General features: G+C 42.1%; 1 protein-coding gene across 6 annotated transcripts in view; it reads right to left on the bottom strand.

Moving 5' to 3' along the window:
* LOC110533874 (seizure protein 6 homolog) overlaps positions 1-22582 on the bottom strand; it is a 208399-nt gene that overhangs the window by 91819 nt on the left and 93998 nt on the right. For all 6 annotated transcript variants that reach the window (XR_005053663.1, XM_021618444.2, XM_021618442.2 and 3 more), the window contains one exon: positions 21355-21494. Coding sequence is in view for 5 of the 6 variants with exons in the window: in XM_021618444.2 (XP_021474119.2) it covers positions 21355-21494 (140 nt within the window). In the remaining variant the exon portion in view is untranslated. The remainder of the gene's footprint in view (positions 1-21354; positions 21495-22582) is intronic.

The following is a 22582-nucleotide window of genomic DNA, read 5'->3' as shown; positions in this document are numbered from 1 at the left end:
AGTATTCAAAACCTTTACTCTGAACTTTGCTGTAGCACCTTTGGCAGCGATGACAGCATCAAGTCTTCTTAGGTATGACACTACAAGCTTGGCACACTTGTATTTGGGGAGTTTCTCATCTACAGATCCTGTCAAGCTCTGTAAGTTTGGATGGGGAGCGTTGCTGCAAAGCTATTTTCAGGTCACTCCAGAGATGTTTGATCGGGTTCAAGTCTGGGCTCTGGCTGGGCCACTCAAGGACATTCAAAGACATGTCCCAAAGTTGTTGTCCTGTTGGAAGGTGAACCTTCGCCCCAGTCTTAGGTCCTGAGGGCTCTGGAGAAGGTTTTCATCAAGGATCTCTCTGTACTTTGCTCCGTTCATCTTTGCCTCGATCCTGACTTGTCTCCCAGTCCCTGCCGCTGAAAAACATCCACTCAGCATGATGCTGACACCACCGTAGGGATGGTGCCAGGTTTCCTCCAGACGTGACGCTTGGCATTCAGGCCAAAGAGTTCAATCTTGGTTTCATCAGACCAGAGAATGTTGTTTTTCAAAGTCTGAGAGTCTTTAGGTGCCTTTGGCAAACTCCAAGCGGAGGAGTGGCTTCCGTCTGGCCACTCTACCACAAAGGCCTGATTGGTGGAGTGCTGCAGAGATGGTTGACCTTCTGCAAGGTTCTCCCATCTCCACAGAGGAACTCTAGAACTCTGTCAAAGTGACAATCGGGTTCTTGGTCCCCTCCCTGACCAAGGCCCTTCTCCCCCGATTGCTCAGTTTGGCCGGGCGGCCAGCTCTAGAAAGAGTCTTTGTGGTTCCAAACTTCTTCCATTTAAGAATGATGCAGGACACTGTGTTCTTGTGGACCTTCAATGCTGCAGATATTTTTTGGTACCCTTCCCCAGATCTGTGCTTTGACACAATCCTATCTCGGAGCTCTACGGACAATTCCCTCGACCTCATGGCTTGGTTTTTGCTCTGACATGAACTAACAGTGGGAACTTACATAGACAGGTGTGTGCCTTTCCAAATCATGTCCAAGCTATTGAATTTACCACAGGTGAAGTTGTAGAAACATCTCAATGATGATCAATGGAAACAGGATGCACCGTAGCTCAATTGCCAGCAGCATACCACCCTGCATACCACTGCTGGCTTGCTTCTGAAGCTAAGCAGGGTTGGTCCTGTTCAGTCCCTGGATGGGAGACCAGGTGCTGCTGGAAGTAGTGTTGGAGGGCAAGTAGGAGGCACTCTTTCCTCTGCTCTAAAAAATATCCCAATGCCCCAGGGCATTGTGTCGGGTGCCTTCTTTCAGATGGGACATTAAACGGGTGTCCTGACTCTCTGAGGTCATTAAAGATCCCATGGCACTTAGGGGTGTTGACCCCGGTGTCTTGGCTAAATTCCCAATCTAGCCCTCAAACCATTATGTTCACCTAATAATCCCCAGTTTACAATTGGCTCATTCCTCTCCCCTGTAACTATTCCCCAGGTCGTTACTGTAAATGAGAACGTGTTCTCAGTCAACTTACCTGGAAAAATATATAAATAAATACAACATTTTGAGTCTCATAGCAAAGGGTCTGAATACTTATGTAAATAAGGTATTTCTGTTAAATTTAAATATATATATATATTTGCAAAGTCTTCTAAAACCTGTTTTGCTTTGTCATTATTGAGTATTGTGTGTATATTGCTGAGGAAAATGTTTTATTTAATCCATTTTAGAATAAGCCTGTAACGTAACAACATTTTGAAAGTCAAGGGGTCTGAATATTTTCCGAAGGCACTGTATATATCCACGGAAATATGCCATTCAGACCACTTACTCAGCTTTTAATAGCTCAACCCAATTTTCTCAATGATGTATCTAGCATAGCTGAAGGAGAGCCTGATATACCTTCATTTTAATTGGTCCCTGTTTCCCAATAATATATCCCTGAGTGTTTGTCAAATCAGGCCAGGAAGAGAGAGAAAGAGAGGAGAGAGAAAAATAGCAGAGCGAGAGAGGGGGGAAATAGGGAAAGCGAGATAGAGAGAGAAGAAGTAAGAGAGTGAAGAGGAGAGAGAGAAGAAGTAAGAGAGTGAAGAGGAGAGAGAGAAGGAGAAAGAGAGAGGGAGGGGTGGAAAGATAGCTGTGCGGTGCTGGAGAGTAGGACTAATCGCAGTGTGTTATTGAGATGATATCAGTGTACCTTGACCTCAGAAGCAGCCTGTGTGACAAATCCCCCTTTACTTTCTGCTTTGAATGATGCTGACTCCAACCTCATGGAAAATGGAATCTTTTCCAAACCATGCTTTGTGAAATTAACCACATCCAGTTTCCATGACTCTGAAAAGCTTCAAAGATTCCAAGGTTCATTCCCCTCAAACCCCTTATGCTATCTTTCTCCTCTCTCTCTCTCCTCTCTGATCCCCTCTCTCCATTCTGTCCATTCGGACCCTGTATAATCAGAAGGGGGAACAGGAGGTGGCCCGTCTGAAGAGAGATTGGAGAGTCGAGAGGAGTGTATAACAGGAGTTTTCCAGATGGTAACCTCTAAAGAAGGGGCCAGGTAGACGAGTGGGCAGGGGAACAGAATGTATCAGAGAGATCAAGGTGGCCTGGAGAGAGCTGATAGCTAACCAACAGGCATTATTTGATCAGAAACACTCCTTAACGGACTTGAAATAGTTCAGATGCTCTGGCCAACTCTGGAAACTCTTCACCTGTCCCCTAAAAAAACAATTAATCTGAGGTGATGTGGAGAGGTGGAGAAGAACAAGAATAGAAACAAAGTAATGAGTTTCTGTTTTCCAAACTCAACCTATCTGCCGTTTTCTATTTGGATGCTGCTGCATCCAACACTGTAACAAAATGTACTCACTTATTGAGAACTGGTTACTAATGAGTGATCGGTATGGTGAACATTAACTAACCTAAGACAGTGTTACCCAAACTCAGTCCTGGGGCCCACCCCCCTGGGTGCAGGTTATGTTTTTTCCCTAGCACCACACAGCTGATTCAAATAACCAACTCATTGTCAAGCTTTGATTATTTGAATCAGCTGTGTAGTGTTAGGGCAAAAACCAAAACGTGCACCCGGGTGGGGGGTTGGGAAACCCTAACCTAATAGACAGATCTTCAAAAACGTATAATGTATTCACTGTTGATAGCTGCAGCAGTGAGGTTGAGCCACCAAGCTAATTGCAGTCAATGTCCCTGATACATATTTCTTCCTCACTTGCCCTCCTGTGCAAGACTCCGAGAGTGTTGAGAGGAGACCCAACACAGAAAAGGTCTCGTCTTGATTATGTGTTGCCTCCCTCCCCCAGACTCGTTGGTGTGTTGGTATATCAGGGGGGCTACTGAGGGGCCGAGAGGTCTCAGGGTGCAGCTCTATACGTGTTTAGAAACTCTACCAGCTGTGTCGCTCGATAGGGCTTCGGTGTAATTACGGCGGAGCAACATGAGGAATCCTAATGATAACAAATATTTTTCAGCGCAACTCTACTCCGTGGCCTTTGCCTCTCCATCTTCTCCATCCCTCCATTCCGCTCCTCCCTCACCTCTACTGTCCTGTCTGTCTGTGGGGATAGTGAGCAAGGCAGCTGGCGCATGGATGAGAGCAGAGCCCCGGAGAGAAGCACGCTCCACAAGGTTTTTCTGCAATTACACTTCAACAGGAGGCTCCCTCCCTCCTACAACTTCAACAGTATGTACTGAGGAACAGCCAGCCGGCTTGCTAGTGTCCCTACTGTTTCACTCAGGGGAGGCGTTTCCTCTTTGTTTACTGTCTGTTAGAGGAGAGGAGGCAGAGAGAGTCCAGGAAATCAACTTCGAGAGGGGTCATTCATGAAACTTGATCGCTGTGGTAAATACTGAATAAAAAACAGCTATTTACATTCTTACGTCTAGCTAGTGGCTAACACCCTAAATATAGCGCAACAATCCAATCATTAACACTTGTAGAAATCAGACCTGGTAAATCTATTGCAGCTGAACCGTTTGATGAATAAACAAGACAATATAATATATGGGACATAAAAGGTCTGAAGAAAGAACTTGATGGTCTATGGGACGCATCTTGAGGATTTATATAAAGTCTCACACTGATCCAGTTCTGTTATCTTGGTTTGTACCCTCCTCTGAAAAAAAAGGGTTCCAAAACAGCTGTCCCCAAAGTAGAATCCTTTTTGGTTACAGGTAGAAAGAACCATTTTTAGTTCCAGGTAGAACTATTTTGGGTTCCATGAAGAACTCTTTGGGGAAAAGGTTCTACATGGAACCCAATATGGTTTTACCTGAAACCAAAAAGGATTCTTCAAAGGGTTCTCCTATGGGGAAAGCCAAAGAACCCTTTAAGGTTCTAGAAAGCCATTTTTTTCTAAGAGTGTATCGAAGGTGATGAATATGCACTGCAACATCCATGCTTGAGAAATGGTATGATTACCACATTATTCAATTACATTACAACAGTGGCACATTAAATTGGATTACTGATTACAAATTAGACAGCGGTGGATGAATTAAAAAACAAACACTGTCGTTGTTACCACTGCCGTTCTAATCTAATTGTATACTACTTGGTTATCACAAAACCCAATCTCTATAATCAAGTAGAAAACTCGTAGATAACGTGAGCGGATGTCTCTGCCCCAGTGGATCCAGTGCTTAACTCTAAACTCCAGGAGGACACCCTGAGACACACTGGGCTGATCAGAAAGGCAGAAGCAATCTATTTAATCTGTCCTCCTTTATCTCCAATCATGATGAAAAAGAGATTAGTGTCTGAAAAGATTACATAAATAACTGACACAAATCTGCTCTTAAATTGAAGGGGCAGAGTGAACGCAGATTTTAAAAATTAAAAAAAAAGTTCTGGTGTTATTAATTGATATGATCTGAATATGTGCGCTTCTGTTTTCTGGGTGTAAATAAAGAGATTTGTTTTGCGGTTTATGTAATGCATTTTAAACGAGCTAGGTCTATGTAACATACTGTGTCTATGTATGCACAGAGAAGGATACACACTGAAGAACACTTCTTAATATTGAGTTGCACCACTTTTGCCCTCAGAACAGCCTCAATTAGTCGGGGCATACAAGGTGTCGAAAGCTTTCCATCGGGATGCTGACCATGTTGACTCCAATGCTTCCCACAGTTGTGTTAAGTTGGCTGGATGTCCTTTGGGTGGTGGACCATTCTTGACACACACAGGAAACTACTGAGCTTAAAAACCCCAGCAGTGTTGCAGTTCTTGGCCATACCCCATTCAAAGGCACTTAATTATTTTCTTACTCATTCACCCTCTGACTGGCACACAATCCATGTCTCAATTTTCTCAAGGCGTCAAAATGATTCTTTAACCTGTCTCCTCCCCTTCATCTACACTGATTGAAGTGGATTTAACAGGTGACATCAATAATGGATCCTAATATTTTTTACACTCAATGTATGTCTACTTTTACTGAGAAGAAATGGCCAGTGGCTTTTAAGGGAAGAGTACGTTAGTCTAGCATGTAAGGTTATATCATCACCATCAGAAGTACATCTAAACTATATCCACTAAGCAAAGCTTAGGAGCGGCAGGTAGATTTGTGGTTAGAGCATTGGGCCGGTAACCGAAAGGTTGCTGGATCGAATCCCCAGCTGGTAAAAATCTGTTGTTCTGCCCCTGAACAAGGTTTCCCAGTAGGCTGTCATTGTAAATAAGAATGTGTTCTTAACTGACTTGCCTAGTTAAAAAAAAAAAAATTAAGCTACAGTCTAAATACTGTAGGCACAGCTGCTACAAGATCAAAGATTCATACTATATTCATATTCATGCTATATTCAGGAACATCAACCAAACATTTAGCAGAATGACTATATGCATTCACCATCAGCTCTGATCTTGATCTCTCTGCCCTGCATGTCCATACCAATAACTCCAGGGTGAGATAACTATTTTCAAAAGTTTTAAACAGTGCTGTCTGGTGCAATTGAAGCACTATGGATTCCAAAAAGCTCAGTAGCAATTTGCAAGGACATGGTAGGGTATATCCAGGCGCGCAACTTTCACTGGGGATGGGGGACGGGGGGGTCATGTCCCCCCCCACATTCTGAAATAAAAATGTTGTCCCTCCCCCAACTGCATGTGATATAAAAAAAAGTGTGCTTTAGGACCATGCAGACGCCTCCGAGCGGTCCGGTAGTCTGTTTGGAGTATAAAGACAGCTGGATTTAGGACTGCACGGACACCATAGAGCAACCTGTTTGAAGGCAGAGCTTCTGGAAGGCTGGCTAGACCAGCACAGAAGAGCTGAGCACAGTTCAATGCGTATGTGTTGCGCTCTTTCACCGCGTTGTCAAAGCAAGCAGAGCAGAAACTGGCTACTAATTAGTTGATTGACGTAGATGGCAAGGTAATCGCTGTATAACTTAACAGAAAAAAACAAGTGTTTATTTGCAGTGCTGAACTAGTATTGTAACTGACATGTAACGTTAGCTAATGTTTCCTCCCCTCTCGACTGAGGGGAATTAATAAGCTAGGCTAGTTAGTAGCTACCATAGCCAGGTCAGATTTAGCCTCTTGTCATCTGTCAGATAGTAATAATAGCCAAGCTCATATCGCTAACAGCTGTTTTTTATATGGAAATGTTTTGTTCATTCAGAAGTAAATGAGCTTGACTAGCTTTTGCCAGTTGATGTACCATTCGAGAGAGAGCTGGCAAAAAGTTTGCTAACATTAGCTATTATTTTTGCCTCAATCACACTAGACCTGAATAAAACGATGAAACCATCGGTCAAACGATTGAAGATTGATGTTCTGCCATTTTTTCAGTGCAATGTGAGTTGTATTAGTCAGTACGGCAATGTAACGTTATTGATCTCTCAGTTTCCCAAGCTAATTCCCTACTTTTCACATTGACACAGCAATAAACAGCTCTAACGTTACAGGCGTCACTGTCATGGTGCACAGTAGAGGTCTGCGAGGGACTGATTTCTTCATCCCGCTCCAGCCCACATCTGTTGGCTTTCTGTTCGACTCTCACCCGCTACCGCAAGAACTGGTCCCAAACCCAACTGCAGTCCCGCAATGTTATTTTAGGTGTATGTGACGCAGTTCACTTGCAAGCCATGGTCCCAGCAATTTAGCACCCTATAGGCAATATAAAATGTGCAAAAATAAATGTAATTAAATTACCAGAGATTCACATGGCCCTTATATTGTATTACTGGGCTATATTTTTATAGCCTACCTTTTAGGAGTGGGAAAATTGTTTGATGGAGAAATATGGATGATCAACATTTAGGCCTATTTCTAGGCAACGTAGTAAACTATAGCCTAGTCGTAGGCATATTTAGGAAGTATATTTATTTGGAAAGATAACTTCCCCGTACTTCTCTGCCCATGCATAGGCTATAGGCTACTCTATTTAACTGAGACCACATGCGCACCTGATCTCGCAGGTATGGCTACTGAACTGGAAGCAGCAAGAATGATGACAGCAACACTGGCTACGTTTTGTATAGGCCAATAGGATATAGCTTACCTTTCAGGAAGATGATTTGTCAGGCAGAGACAAATAAATACGTAGGTAATCAATACTTATTGAAAATGAAAAGGTGCAACACTCGCTCACCGTAGTAGCCTAACCTATGTGTGCCCATGGTTACATTTTTTTATTGTATTTCGATTCACGTTGGTTGAGCACCCTCCACTTCTTTCCATTATTCATATTTATTTACAGACACTAGTGAACTGTAGTCTAATAATATTGAATTTCATTTCATATTCAAGTTAACTACCAAGTGACTCTATTTCAAATACTAGGCGCATTTGAACTCTCACGAATTCACGAGTGTGTGAATAATGTGCAAAATATGTGGTTTCAATACATTAGGTAGGCTAATGCATACAACGCAGAAAGAGGACCGTTTACAAATTATCTGTGGGACAACAAATATATTTTCATCTGCCCGTAGCATGAAAAATGTCGTCCACAGCGCTACGATCTCTGTCGGGATCCGCAGGCGTCCCGCGGGAATGCAACACTCTAGTGCAGTCAGTACACAACACTATGCTCATCATGTCTTAGCAGGATCAGATGGTGACAGGTGTCCCTGCAGGGTCAAACAGCAAGGGATGACCAGTCTATGGAGCTCAGGTGAATTTTGCAGTATATTAATGTTAGCAATTGATGTTACAAGTAGCTCTGAGTTTAGTAGTGACATTCCACAGATTCTAGACAGATGTTGAACTGAAAACCAACTCCTATTGATCATTAACTCTAGTCCTCTCATCCTCTGCATTGTGTATTAATCTTCAAAATATTCTTATATTAACAATATCAGTTAATGACACAAAGTTCCATCTTGATCTGATGGGTAGACCTACAGTAGCTACAGGACAGCAGTTTAAGCTTAAAGCTACAGTCTGGGATCTGGGAATAATGGTCATTTCAATGATTGAACCATTGTTTCTATTCTTGGATAACATAATGTACACCAAGGTAATTCTTTGTCATGCCTCATTTTCAGAATGTGACAGGGGTCTCAGCAGGGTCAGGCAGCCAGGCAACCAGCCTGTGGCAGAGGTGAGGGGAATTTTTTCAGATACAACACTTTATTCTCTCTGTACAGCAAACACTGGACAAGCCAGATGCTATTTTAAGGCAGTCTGACAAACCTCCAAAGATGATTTCCAAACTGTATCATGGGTTGATAGAGGCTTTTCCCAATGATATACAACATGTAAAACAAAAATGTGAGGAAGACCTTCACACAATCCATAGAACGTACTATATGCCAGTGAAACTGAATTACTTGCACTCAGAAATGTAATTCCTCTGCCGGAGGTGTAGAGCACAAAAGGGGACATATTTGCATATGTTATGGTCTTGTGAAGGTTGTATGTTCTTTTATCTCAGCATGTCTACAGATTCTCCCTTCTACCTGTTTAAGTTTGCTTGGACATTATGATACTGGAGACTGTTATGTGAAGAAACTGTCTAGGCATGCATTTATAGTGGCAAAAAAATGCATTGCCGTTAATTGGAAGGTTGGTTATCATCCCACAATGTCAAGTTATGTATCACTAGATATGATTTATTACAAGATTGGGCAACTTTCACAAGGTCTGGATGCCTCATATAGAATACAGTATGACAAAGGGGTGTCTCTATTGAAAACATGCCCACATCAGGGGAGATACCTATTTAGGCAATCCCTAGCTGCTGGGCTGATCAGTCCTGGCCCTGGGAGTCTCCCGTCACTCTGGTCTTGGCCTAACAATGTTTCACTAAGATCCTTAAGCTGAGTGGGGTGTGTTGTGTTGGGTTTGGGCATTGCAGGGTGGTGGACCCCTAGGGACAGGGATGGCGTGAACCAGCTATATTGTGTGCAAGCAAAAAGAGCTCTACAGTACTATTAGTCCTATGAGATTAATTTTATAGAGGATTTGCTGTTTCTGTGCATTAATGAATATTTGATGTATATGTGTTTTTTTTGTTTAGTTCTTTTGTTTCTAAACCTTTAACTTGGGAATAAAAAAAAAAGTAAGGCATGAACTAGGAAGGAAATTGTGTTGAGAGAGAATTGAGCTATTGACTAGACTGGTGGGGGTCGGTCGTGCAGGCGGCTCGGGCTGGCTGGTCGGTCTGAAATTCGATGTAGAGGATGTCTTCATAAAGAAAAACAAAAGTCTGTATTTTTTCAAGAGTTGTTCATTTGTTAGGCTATTGGTTAAAGGTGCAGCACAATATTTGTAATTGAATTATCCTAGATCTAGTTGAGTCTTATTAATCACTTAAACATATTTAATAATGATCTCTTACGTAGCTTTATGACTGTGGGCATTTTTGCTTACTTTTTATTCTAAATAGAGACAGCATATTCGATTGTGTAAAAATGCAGGAAATTAGCTTTAGATGTCCAAAAAATGCAGGGGAAGTCCCGCAGACCCCCCGGCAGGTTATGTTCCCCACCACTTCTAAAACCAAAGTGGCGCCCCTGGCAATATCAATGCTCATTATTGGTGAAATTACATTAGACCAACAGTGCACTGATTGACAACCAGCTGGAGTCTCTGTGTGGAGAAGATGGTCAGCTCTTCTGAGAACCATTCATATTACAATCAGGCAGGATAACAATGAAGGAAAGGTTTCAAAAAGCCCTGTAATCTATAGAATCATCACCAGGGGAAATACAGGTAAATAGCTGGTATCTGAATGAACTGGACTCTAACAGTTGTGATAGCAGAGACTGACTGGGGAAATGGGAGTCACTGAGATTATGATACTATTGCACTCTGTGCTGCAGATAGCCTCTCGGCCCACTTATCTATGGGAAACAGCAATAAGAGCAGTACACAGTGACCCTCAATGATGAGTGACTATCAGCAGGAAGCCTGCATGCTGCACACACCATTCCTCCTGACAGGCCTGTCAGCCTCCTGCTCAACACTGCTACTTACAGGGATATGCAAGGAAAGAGGGGAGAACCAACGTGTGGGCTTAAAACCACTGCCCAAAGTCCTGTTGCTTAACACATCTTTACTCCTACTTGCCATACTGTTTGCCATTCAACATAATTACATAATTAGTCTGTTTTTATGTTATCCAGAGTGTAGGTGATTGCAACTGTGCTGCTGGCAACAATTTAATTATGCTTTTTTGCCAACATTACTGACACCGGCCATATTCAACGGGTGTTTAGCATTTGGAAATTCAGCAGTTATTCTGCGCTCTGGCACACTCAGACGAGAGTGCTCTGATATTGGAGTGGATGGACATACCGAATTTAGAAATGCACCCAAAATGGTTACTTGCATAGTGGAGTCTTTTGTTAAGACATGTAGCTAGCTGGCTAGCTAGCTAACCAATGAACCATAATTGCAACTCATAACGTTACTACCCTGAATGAATATGCAGGTAGCTAACCAACCAGGTTCAATGTTAGCTATCTAACATTAGAAAAAGGAGAGCCGCACACTGTAGGAGCTCAGATGCAATTATTTTTTAACCTAATATCCAACATTTCGACAGACAAGCTGTCTTCATCAGGGTATTAGTTAGCTAACATTAGGCTATAATTAGCCAAGCAAATGGCTCTGAGATATGAATAATAAGATCACACACGAAACATTAGCTAGCTAAACAATGAACTATAATCCCAACTCATGAAGTTACTGTCCTGCATGAATCTGCAGGTAGCTAACCAACCAGGTTCAATGTTAGCTAGCTAACATTAAGCTTTAAATAGCCAAGACAATGTCTCTGAGATTCAAATAATAAGATCATACATGTAACATTAGCTAGCGAGCCAGCCAGCTAAAGTTAGCTAGCTAACAGTACACTTTAACTTGAAATTAAACCAGCTTCTGTCAAATTGGAAACGTGTAATATCTGAAAATGTAGCTAGCTAGACTATTTTACCCATATGCATCATGGATGGACGCGTCTCCTGTCACCGATGACATGGTTGCCCTTAGTTTGAGGATGTAATCCGGAGACAGCTGTTTTCTCCATCTCCTTAGCTATCATACTCGAATTCCACTGATTTCAAAACTTGGTCCTCCAGAAAGTTTAGAGCAACACTTATGCAGTTTAACTACGCAATACATTTTTTAAAAGCTGCTTAGACAGGATTACAGACACACACTGACCAGCTCAAATAGCCTCAAATATGAATCCTTAAAGAGATGGGTGGGGCTAAAGTTAAAAGGGTGTGAACGATGCTGAATGGGTGTAGACAAAGCAGAGCTCTCCAGTAGGTAGCAAAACATTCAAGGGCCATTTTCTCAAAAGTGAGGTTACAAGTTTATCAACTTTCGAAGCAGAATTACTTTCCCATTGTTCCTCAACTGCAGTGTTAAAACAACAGCAATTTACTCAATCAGTGGCAGGGTGTCCAAGCCAAGTCTTTATTGAGTTTTGGGTTGTAAAAGTTGGTGATTAAGCTGAAAGACACAGATGATGCATTACAAGAATGCCCTTCAGTAGTTAACTGAGGAGAATCCACATTTCTGGTCAAGAAAATGATCTCATATACTGTCTGACTGTTAATGATTGTAAACAAGGGGAGCTACGAGTATCAAAGGGTAACATGTTGAGAGCACATAACATTGAAAAATATTCTTTCTCCTTGGATTATGAAAAATAAAATGAGATTTATGAGGAAACTCCTGAGGCTCTACTGAACAACATTCTTTATTTCACATACTGTAGGGCATTATAATTGATGTGTCCTATAAAAAGAAGAATCATGTTTGCACTTCCCTTTCACTTTTCATGGTCAAAATGTATTTTAGTGAGTGTGTGGTGTGCGCTTGTGTTTTCATACAGTTTACTATGAGATATAATTAATGTGTGTGCGCCTATGCATGCGTTTTATTGATTCATCCAACAGTGAAGATCGTAATTACATCCCTCCTCGAGCAGAATCTATACAGCGAGAGAGAAATATGCACATGGGAGGCACCTTGGAACAGAACCCTTAATAATTGAGCAGTGCTGTGAGAGAGATGAATACAAACTCATAATAACTGTAATTCTGAAGAAGTGATCCATAAGAGATGCTTCAACCCTGTGTTGCCCCTGGTGGCAGCACCAATATACAATGCATATTCACTCATTTTTATTAGTCAATTCACTTAATATATGAGAAGTAAGTAGAAATTAAAGTGACAGGTGTGAGATTATGTTAAGGATTAGAGATAAACAGAGATACTGAATCCTTAACATAATCTCACACCTGTTACTATTCAAGGATATGCAATGCATGTGCAGTGGGTCAGGCTTGGATATATGTCCTTGTCTACAGAATCCGGCACCTTATCCACTAGAGCTGACATTAACATTTTGGACAACATGCCACTCTGCAGGACACTCTCAGGTGTCATGACTAGACTTTAACATTCATCTAAAGACTGTTATTTATCTAATTAACTAACTACTGTATGTTTCATTGTTACCCGATTAAATTAATCATGTAACAATTAACATTAGGATTTGGGGCACCACGAGAGCGGTTCTTTAAAGAGTTACCATCTCCCGAATTAAACTCTATAAGGTTTTTACCTGTCACATCTATAATCAGTCAACTTATAAATCATAACCTCATATCATATCACCATTCTGAACAGTCGTATCCTCCTTGCATCTGCAAAAGCCGGAGTCTTACTTATGAATCAGTAGTACAGAAATTGGTTTAATTATGTATTTACTAGCTAATTAAACGAGAACGCAGGATCAACACACACACTCTGCACTTTCTATTGACTGGATACTTATTACGCGGAAAACAGTTCCCTAGTGGAATGACAACAACATGGATGCTTATTAAAGAAGAGATGGAGAGGGAGAGAGAAGGACAGAGACACTTAACAAAGCCACATTCAGAAACTACTCTCACCTACAATAACCATATACTTTGCACACGAACCGCCGCACGCTTTGAGCAAGAAATCATTAATGTATTTACGTGAAATGCCTGTGTTCGCCGGGGATCTCGGTGAATAGGGCAGCCTTGGAAAGGGTGTTGGGCCTTTCGCGGCATGCTTGTAAGGCTCTGATTGTCCGAAATGGTTCCAACAACTCTTCTACTGTTGTCCTTCTTCGTAGTTGTCCGGTAACTGGTGACTTGTTGTGTAGTACTGAACAGAACTACAGAGTTGATTTTCAAATCAAACTTTATTTGTCCCATGTGCCGAATACAACGTGTAGACCTTACCATGAAATGCGTACTTACAAGCCCTTAACCAACAGTGCAGTTCAAGAAAGAGTTAAGAAAATATTTTGCAAATAAACGAAAGTAAAAAATGATAAAAGTAATACAATAAAATAACAATAATGAAGCTATATACAAGGGGTACCGGTACCGAGTCAACGTGCAGGGGTACAGGTTAGTCGAGGTCATTTGTACATGTAGGTAGGGGTAAAATTACTATGCATAGATAATAAACAGTGAGTAGCAGCAGTGTAAAAAAACAATGGAGGGGGGGGGGGGGGGTCAATGTAAATAATCCGGTGGCCATTTGGTTAATTGTTCAGCAGTCTTATGGCTTGGGTGTTGAAGCTGTTAAGGAGCCTTTTGGTCCTAGACTTGGCACTCCGGTACCGCTTGCCGTGTGGAAGCAAAGAAAACAGTATATGACTTGGGTGACTAGATTCTTTGACCATTTTTGGGGCTTTCCTCTGACACCTAGTATGTAGGAAGCTTGGCCCCAGTGATGTACTGGGTCGTACGTACTACCCTCTGTAGCACTACCCTTCCAATCGCTCTTGAAGATGCTTCTTTGAAGATAGGCTAGTCAGCCATATTGAAGGTTCCCCAGTGGGGTGATGAGAGTAGCGCAATACGATGGTTTGAGCAGAGTAACAGGATGGTCCTACTTAAACTAGCTTTCGAAAATACCTTACTTAGGACAGCTAATCAGCCGTACCTGATTGTCCGGGAGGTGAGTTTATCGTCTCCACCTTGTGTTGAGATTCAAAGTTCAAACCATTTTAAATGCACAGCTGCCGCTTCACACTTTCTTTGGATCAATTAGTTAATTCATAACCCGTCATTTACACCTTTTGCTTGACAGGGGCGGTTCCAGCAGGCTGGCATGCTCCCTTTCCTCACTTCGGGGCAGTGATTACTCAACGTGCAAAGTTATGGAAAGCAATTATCTCTTATAACTTCTCAAATCACACCCCTCTCTTAACAAAAACACTTTCATCATTTTGTATATTTAATGCACAACCCATAGTATGGAAACGTCATCTATGTAGTGGGAATACTTTAAATTACCGTATTTCCTTTATAATTTTTTTTATGACATCACAAAATAACAAACAAAATGACAGTAGTGTTCTAAAGATCGCCTCTGACCATTCCCCATGTTCTACGTTAGAAAGATTATTCCAGTATTTGCTTTTGAACGTGTTTGAGTTTCAGTGGGAAGAAAGCACACTGACTGTCTTTCTTGATGTCTATAGTATTCTCTCGGGTATGCAATCTGGTTTCTGTTCAGGTTATGGATGTGTCACTGCAAACTTATAGGTCCTCAATGATGTCACCATTACCCTTGATTCTAAGCAATGTTGTCCTGCAATTTTTATTGAGTTGGCCAAAGCTTTTGATATGGTAGTATTAGGGTCTCTGAGGGGTGTCTCTGAGGGGTCTTTGGCCTGGTTTGCTAACTACCTCTCTCAACGAGTGCAGTGTATAAAGTCAGAAAATCTGCTGTCTCAGCCACTGCCTGTCACCAAGGGAGTACCCCAAGGCTCAATCCTAGACCCCACGCTCTTCTCAATTTACATCAACAACATAGTTCAGGCAGTAGGAATCTCTCTCATCCATTTATATGCAGATGATACAGTCTTATACTCAGCTGGCCCCTCCCCGGATTTTGTATTAAATGCTCTACAACAAATCTTTCAAGCTTTCTCTACCCTTAACCTTGTTCTGAACACCTACAAAACAAAGGTAATGTGTTTTGGTATAAAAGAATGACCCTCTCCCCACAGGTATGATCACTACCTCTGAGGGTTTAGAGCTTGAGGTAGTCACCTAATACAAGTACTTCGGAGTATGGCTAGATGGTACACTGTCCTTCTCTCAGCACATATCAAAGCTGCAGGTTAAAGTTAAATCTAGACTTGATTTCCTCTATTGTAATTGCTCCTCTGTTACCCCAGCTGCCAAACTAACCCGGATTCAGATAAGATAAGATAAGGGTGCTCTCGAGCAGCTAGATGTTCTTTGCCATTCGGCCATGAGATTTGCAACCAGTGCTCCTTATAGGACACATCTCTGCACTCTATACTCCTCTGTAAACTGGTCATCTCTGTATACTCGTCGCAAGACCCACTGGTTGATGCTTATTCATAAAACCCTCTTAGGCCTCAATCCCCCCTATCTGAGATATATACTGCAGCCCTCATCCTCCACATACAACACCCGTTCTGCCAGTCACATTCTGTTACAGGTCCCCAAAGCACACACATCCCTGGGTCGCTCTTCTTTTCAGTTCGCTGCAGCTAGTGACTGGAACGATCTGCAACAAACACTCAAACTGGACAGTTTTATCTCAATCTCTGCATTCAAAGACTCAATCATGGACACTCATACTTACAGTATTGGCTGCTTTGTGTGATGTTTTGTTGTCTCTACCTTCTTGCCCTTGTGCTGTTATCTGTGCCCAATAATGTTTGTACCATGTTTTGTGCTGCTAGCCTGTTGTGTTGCTAGCATGTTGTTATTATGTTGTGGTGCTAACATGTTGTTGTTATGTTGTGGTGCTATCATCAATGTAAATAATCCGGTGGCCATTTGGTTAATTGTTCAGCAGTCTTATGGCTTGGGTGTTGAAGCTGTTAAGGAGCCTTTTGGTCCTAGACTTGGCACTCCGGTACCGCTTGCCGTGTGGAAGCAAAGAAAACAGTATATGACTTGGGTGACTAGATTCTTTGACCATTTTTGGGGCTTTCCTCTGACACCTAGTATGTAGGAAGCTTGGCCCCAGTGATGTACTGGGTCGTACGTACTACCCTCTGTAGCACTACCCTTCCAATCGCTCTTGAAGATGCTTCTTTGAAGATAGGCTAGTCAGCCATATTGAAGGTTCCCCAGTGGGGTGATGAGAGTAGCGCAATACGATGGTTTGAGCAGAGTAACAGGATGGTCCTACTTAAACTAGCTTTCGAAAATACCTTACTTAGGACAGCTAATCAGCCGTACCTGATTGTCCGGGAGGTGAGTTTATCGTCTCCACCTTGTGTTGAGATTCAAAGTTCAAACCATTTTAAATGCACAGCTGCCGCTTCACACTTTCTTTGGATCAATTAGTTAATTCATAACCCGTCATTTACACCTTTTGCTTGACAGGGGCGGTTCCAGCAGGCTGGCATGCTCCCTTTCCTCACTTCGGGGCAGTGATTACTCAACGTGCAAAGTTATGGAAAGCAATTATCTCTTATAACTTCTCAAATCACACCCCTCTCTTAACAAAAACACTTTCATCATTTTGTATATTTAATGCACAACCCATAGTATGGAAACGTCATCTATGTAGTGGGAATACTTTAAATTACCGTATTTCCTTTATAATTTTTTTTATGACATCACAAAATAACAAACAAAATGACAGTAGTGTTCTAAAGATCGCCTCTGACCATTCCCCATGTTCTACGTTAGAAAGATTATTCCAGTATTTGCTTTTGAACGTGTTTGAGTTTCAGTGGGAAGAAAGCACACTGACTGTCTTTCTTGATGTCTATAGTATTCTCTCGGGTATGCAATCTGGTTTCTGTTCAGGTTATGGATGTGTCACTGCAAACTTATAGGTCCTCAATGATGTCACCATTACCCTTGATTCTAAGTAATGTTGTGCTGCAATTTTTATTGAGTTGGCCAAAGCTTTTGATATGGTAGTATTAGGGTCTCTGAGGGGTGTCTCTGAGGGGTCTTTGGCCTGGTTTGCTAACTACCTCTCTCAACGAGTGCAGTGTATAAAGTCAGAAAATCTGCTGTCTCAGCCACTGCCTGTCACCAAGGGAGTACCCCAAGGCTCAATCCTAGACCCCACGCTCTTCTCAATTTACATCAACAACATAGTTCAGGCAGTAGGAATCTCTCTCATCCATTTATATGCAGATGATACAGTCTTATACTCAGCTGGCCCCTCCCCGGATTTTGTATTAAATGCTCTACAACAAATCTTTCAAGCTTTCTCTACCCTTAACCTTGTTCTGAACACCTACAAAACAAAGGTAATGTGTTTTGGTATAAAAGAATGACCCTCTCCCCACAGGTATGATCACTACCTCTGAGGGTTTAGAGCTTGAGGTAGTCACCTAATACAAGTACTTCGGAGTATGGCTAGATGGTACACTGTCCTTCTCTCAGCACATATCAAAGCTGCAGGTTAAAGTTAAATCTAGACTTGATTTCCTCTATTGTAATTGCTCCTCTGTTACCCCAGCTGCCAAACTAACCCGGATTCAGATAAGATAAGATAAGGGTGCTCTCGAGCAGCTAGATGTTCTTTGCCATTCGGCCATGAGATTTGCAACCAGTGCTCCTTATAGGACACATCTCTGCACTCTATACTCCTCTGTAAACTGGTCATCTCTGTATACTCGTCGCAAGACCCACTGGTTGATGCTTATTCATAAAACCCTCTTAGGCCTCAATCCCCCCTATCTGAGATATATACTGCAGCCCTCATCCTCCACATACAACACCCGTTCTGCCAGTCACATTCTGTTACAGGTCCCCAAAGCACACACATCCCTGGGTCGCTCTTCTTTTCAGTTCGCTGCAGCTAGTGACTGGAACGATCTGCAACAAACACTCAAACTGGACAGTTTTATCTCAATCTCTGCATTCAAAGACTCAATCATGGACACTCATACTTACAGTATTGGCTGCTTTGTGTGATGTTTTGTTGTCTCTACCTTCTTGCCCTTGTGCTGTTATCTGTGCCCAATAATGTTTGTACCATGTTTTGTGCTGCTAGCCTGTTGTGTTGCTAGCATGTTGTTCTTATGTTGTGGTGCTAACATGTTGTTGTTATGTTGTGGTGCTAACATGCTGTGTTGTCATGTGTTGCTGCCATGCTATGCTGTTGTCTTAGGTCTCTCTTTATGTAGTGTTGTCTCTGTTGTCATGATGAGTGTTTTGTCCTATATTTATATTTGATTCATTTTACATTTTTAATCCCAACCCCCGTCCCCACAGGAAGCCTTTTGTCTTTTGGAAGGCCAAATTGTAAATAAGAATTTGTGCTTAACTGACTTGCCTGGTTAAATAAAGGTTAAATAAATCAAATTTTAAAAAAAACATTCCTTTGGTGAATTTGGAGAGCACAGGACAGAATCTTCTGCTTTGATTTACAAAAGGACGTGAGTGTCAATCCCCATTAGCTATTTCCTCACCCCTCTACGGTTGAAAGGGGGTCTGATTGAAGTTATTCATTGCAAATCTGATCTGACCTATTTGGATTCTCGTGGACAGTCATGACCCAGGTTTACATGTCCATTTCATTACAGTCCTAAGAGCCTGGGCAGATTGATCCTGTGACATCCTGCAGACAGTACTGCCTCCTTGAGTGGCAGATGATTTGGAGTGGTAACACATGCCCTGGCTTCAATCAATATCTGCCGTCACCAGAGAGGGAGGTGAGAGACTGTCTATTGAGTTGTTCTATCTCTCTAACTGAACACTAGGCCTAGCATGTGACTGTACAGCCCTTTATCGCATTTGTCCAAGGGCCTCTGCCCATTCATCCACTGGTCTGAGCCTTTTAGCCCCTGGGTCCAGTTGGTCCTCACATGGACATATTCATCCCATCAGGCTACCTGCCTCAGTGATGTGGGTTGATAAACAGGGCTCTGCATTCTTTCCAGCACCAGCATTTCATTATATTCCACTACACAGAGACTGCCTGCTGAGATAGGAGTCCACTGGAGGGGCTAGAGAGAACAAGAGCTACTATATCAAAAGCTTGCCTGAGAGCGAGGTTGTGTGTGTGTGTGTGTGTGTGTGTGTGTGTGTGTGTGTGTGTGTGTGTGTGTGTGTGTGTGTGTGTGTGTGCCATTAACCTTAGCATAGATCCAAAACCCCAAGCAGGAGAAAAACATACATACAAACAAACACCCTCCACCTAAACTTATCTTAGCCCTCCAGAGCCGGGCGGGATGAAAAAGCTCAACCATTCAAGGTCTTTCGTATTAAATTAGGTGTTTGGAGTATTAGAAATGCCAGGGAAGGGGTAATGTGGAGATCGTTTTGCAGGAAGGACAGAAAAATAAGGAAGTAAACATTCAATAACCATTACCATGTGTGTCTGTGGGAAGCCAAGAACTAATCATGGCCCAATTTCGCAGGCTGATGATTTGCATAAGGCCAAAAAAGTGCACTACCGTTCAAAAGTTCGGGGTCACTTTTGAAAATTCCTTGTTTTTGAAAGAAAAGCACATTTTTTGTCCATTAAAATAACATCAAATTGATCTGAAATACAGTGTAGACATTGTTAATGTTGTAAATTACTATTATAGCTGGAAACAGATTATTTTTTATGGAATATCTACATAGGTACAGAGGCCCATTAACAGCAACCATCACTCCTGTGTTCCAATGGCACGTTGTGTTAGCTAATCCAAGTTTATAATTTTAAAAGGCTAATTGATCATTAGAAAACCCTTTTGCAATTATGTTAGCACAGCTGAAAACTGTTGTCCTGATTAAAGAAGCAATTAAACTGGCCTTATTTAGACTAGTTGAGTATCTGGAGCATCAGCTCTGCCTAGAAGGCCAGCATCCCGGAGTCGCCTCTTCACTGTTAATGCGATACAGAATTATACATTTTGTCTGGAAATTTAAATGAATCTAAATGCATATTGACCTATTTAATGTGTCTCCACATACATCAAGTAACTTATTATTATTTTTGCTAGGGAAAATAGACGCACCATCCCTTCCTTCCCTGGAGAAAATAATGACTGATGCCTGCTTCCATAGATAAACATTGGATGCAGCCAAGACGGGAGCAGTGAAAGAGATGCATTCAAAGTGAGGGCCCTCTGAATGCATGCTAGCAAATGGAACTCGGGGTTGTCTTTTACCCACGCTTTCGCAAACAATTTTAGTAGGCCATTGTGTCTCAATAGATCATTATGAAATTACGGCTGACTAAACATTTCGCTGTGCTGTGGTGTCTCTGCTGCTGGGTCTGTATTGATTGTGGTGGGACTGTTGCTGTGACAGCCCAGAGATAACAAGTTCCACATGAATGAATAGAAACACAACAAGCAAAGAGCCCTGGCTGAATTCAGATTTCCCCTTACCACTCCAAGAGAACATTTTCAGGAATAACTATAATGGTTTTATTTTGAAACTACTCTAGTTACAAGTAAGACACTTGCTAAACATGAAGTGCGGTTGATTTTCTTTCTTGTATTTTTCCTTGAAGTCATGTGAAGCTCAAGGCTTTGTAATGGCAGAAATAAGCTGCACTCATAAATGTTGACATGAGCCATTTGTTTCATGAGCAAGCTGAAGTGTTATGTTAGTTTGAGATTCCAATAGATGCATAGCTCATTAGCATTTGGGCAGCTGAAAATAGCATAAAGGTGTAACACTTCATCAGAGCCGCTGGCTCTAACGACAGCCATGATAATTAGGTTAAATGAAGGTAGGGAAGAGAGAGAGAGAGAGAGTGCTAGAGTGGTGCTAAAACAGTGTGTCCAGCAACACTAACCCAAGGCCTATTGGCAAACCTGGACCTAACAGCCCTCCTTTCATTTCCATTAACATTAACACGCTGAGCAGGTTTCCATTAAAACCTTGAGATGTGGGAAAGTGTATGGATGTGAACCCCATAAAAGGGACAACTTAAACAGTATCCTGTTTTCACTGACCTGTACTTCAATCCCGTATCCCAGGTAGACCGTCACCACATAGGTGCAATCCACTCCAGGGTCGGACGACAATGCTGCAGAATGCTGCTGTGGAATCTTGATGTGGCCCTCGGGGTCAGTGAAATTCACAGTGCAGGGACCTGGCACAGGAGAAATGAAAAGACAAGTGATCCCTCTTCCCAGACTACTGATCCATCTCTGACAGCCCATCTGTGTCTCAGTGGCCCTCTAACCCCCTCATTAACTCCCCAGATTCCCTGCCTCTCAGCCGGGCCTTGGAGATCACGCCGCCCCTCAGCCATCTAGACCCACTAGAGAGGACAGCCAGGCAGCACAGATCAGGTGGAGCCGGCCTCTGCAGATTGGTTTGCCGCATGATCAGCTTTGTGATCCTGGGTGCCAAATGAATAGGAGCTGTCAGCACGGAAGGATGAGAAACACTGACTGGCCCTCTCCAACGCTATTCCTGCCACGCTGTACAAGACTCTGACTAAAATCTGAGTAAACACTGTAAACGAGAGGCAGTCATGCAGGCCACTTTAGGTTACTGCTAAGGGTTGACATCAGGGTTTGGAACCGGTCATGGAACAAAATCAACATTTCTTTTGACAAACAAAATCAGAACCGTCAATGAAAGTGAAATATACTGTTCCGGAACAGAACCATTATTTTAAATGCATGGAACCAGTTAATAACATTATTTTCCTCACAAAACGCAACAAAGTGCCTATGCAAAGCCCTACTCTTTCCCTACGAAACATATTCTAGTGTCTGCTAGCCTGCCTGCTGAAATTGCATAGGCACTTTGTTGCGTTATGTGTGGAAAATAACATTCAAAGATATTCAGAGTTCCATCATAGAAGCCACTCCTCTGTAGGTATAATTATGTGGGCCTAATTCAGATAATGCATGTCATAACAAGATGCCCTGCGTGTCAAGCCAAGCCTTCTCCACCACCCTCTCTCGCACTCTCCCCACCAGCAAAATTTCAGTCGCATCACGCACCCTACACTCATCTGTCGAATGCACACTCAAAAGCAGGCTGCTCTATCCACACTGATTGGTAGTGTAATTTAATGTTAAAGTAAATGTTTTTTTTAATGATTTCAGAGGTTTAAAAAGTAACAGAAAGGAACGATATAAACTGTTACTTTTTTTATTTGTAACAGTGGAATGGAACAAAAAAATAATGGTTCTGTTCAAAATGAAATGATTGTAAAATAGTTTT

Source organism: Oncorhynchus mykiss, chromosome 10, assembly GCF_013265735.2.
Source record: "Oncorhynchus mykiss isolate Arlee chromosome 10, USDA_OmykA_1.1, whole genome shotgun sequence".
Lineage (NCBI taxonomy): Eukaryota > Metazoa > Chordata > Actinopteri > Salmoniformes > Salmonidae > Oncorhynchus > Oncorhynchus mykiss.
This window is presented reverse-complemented; position numbering and strand designations above follow the sequence as displayed.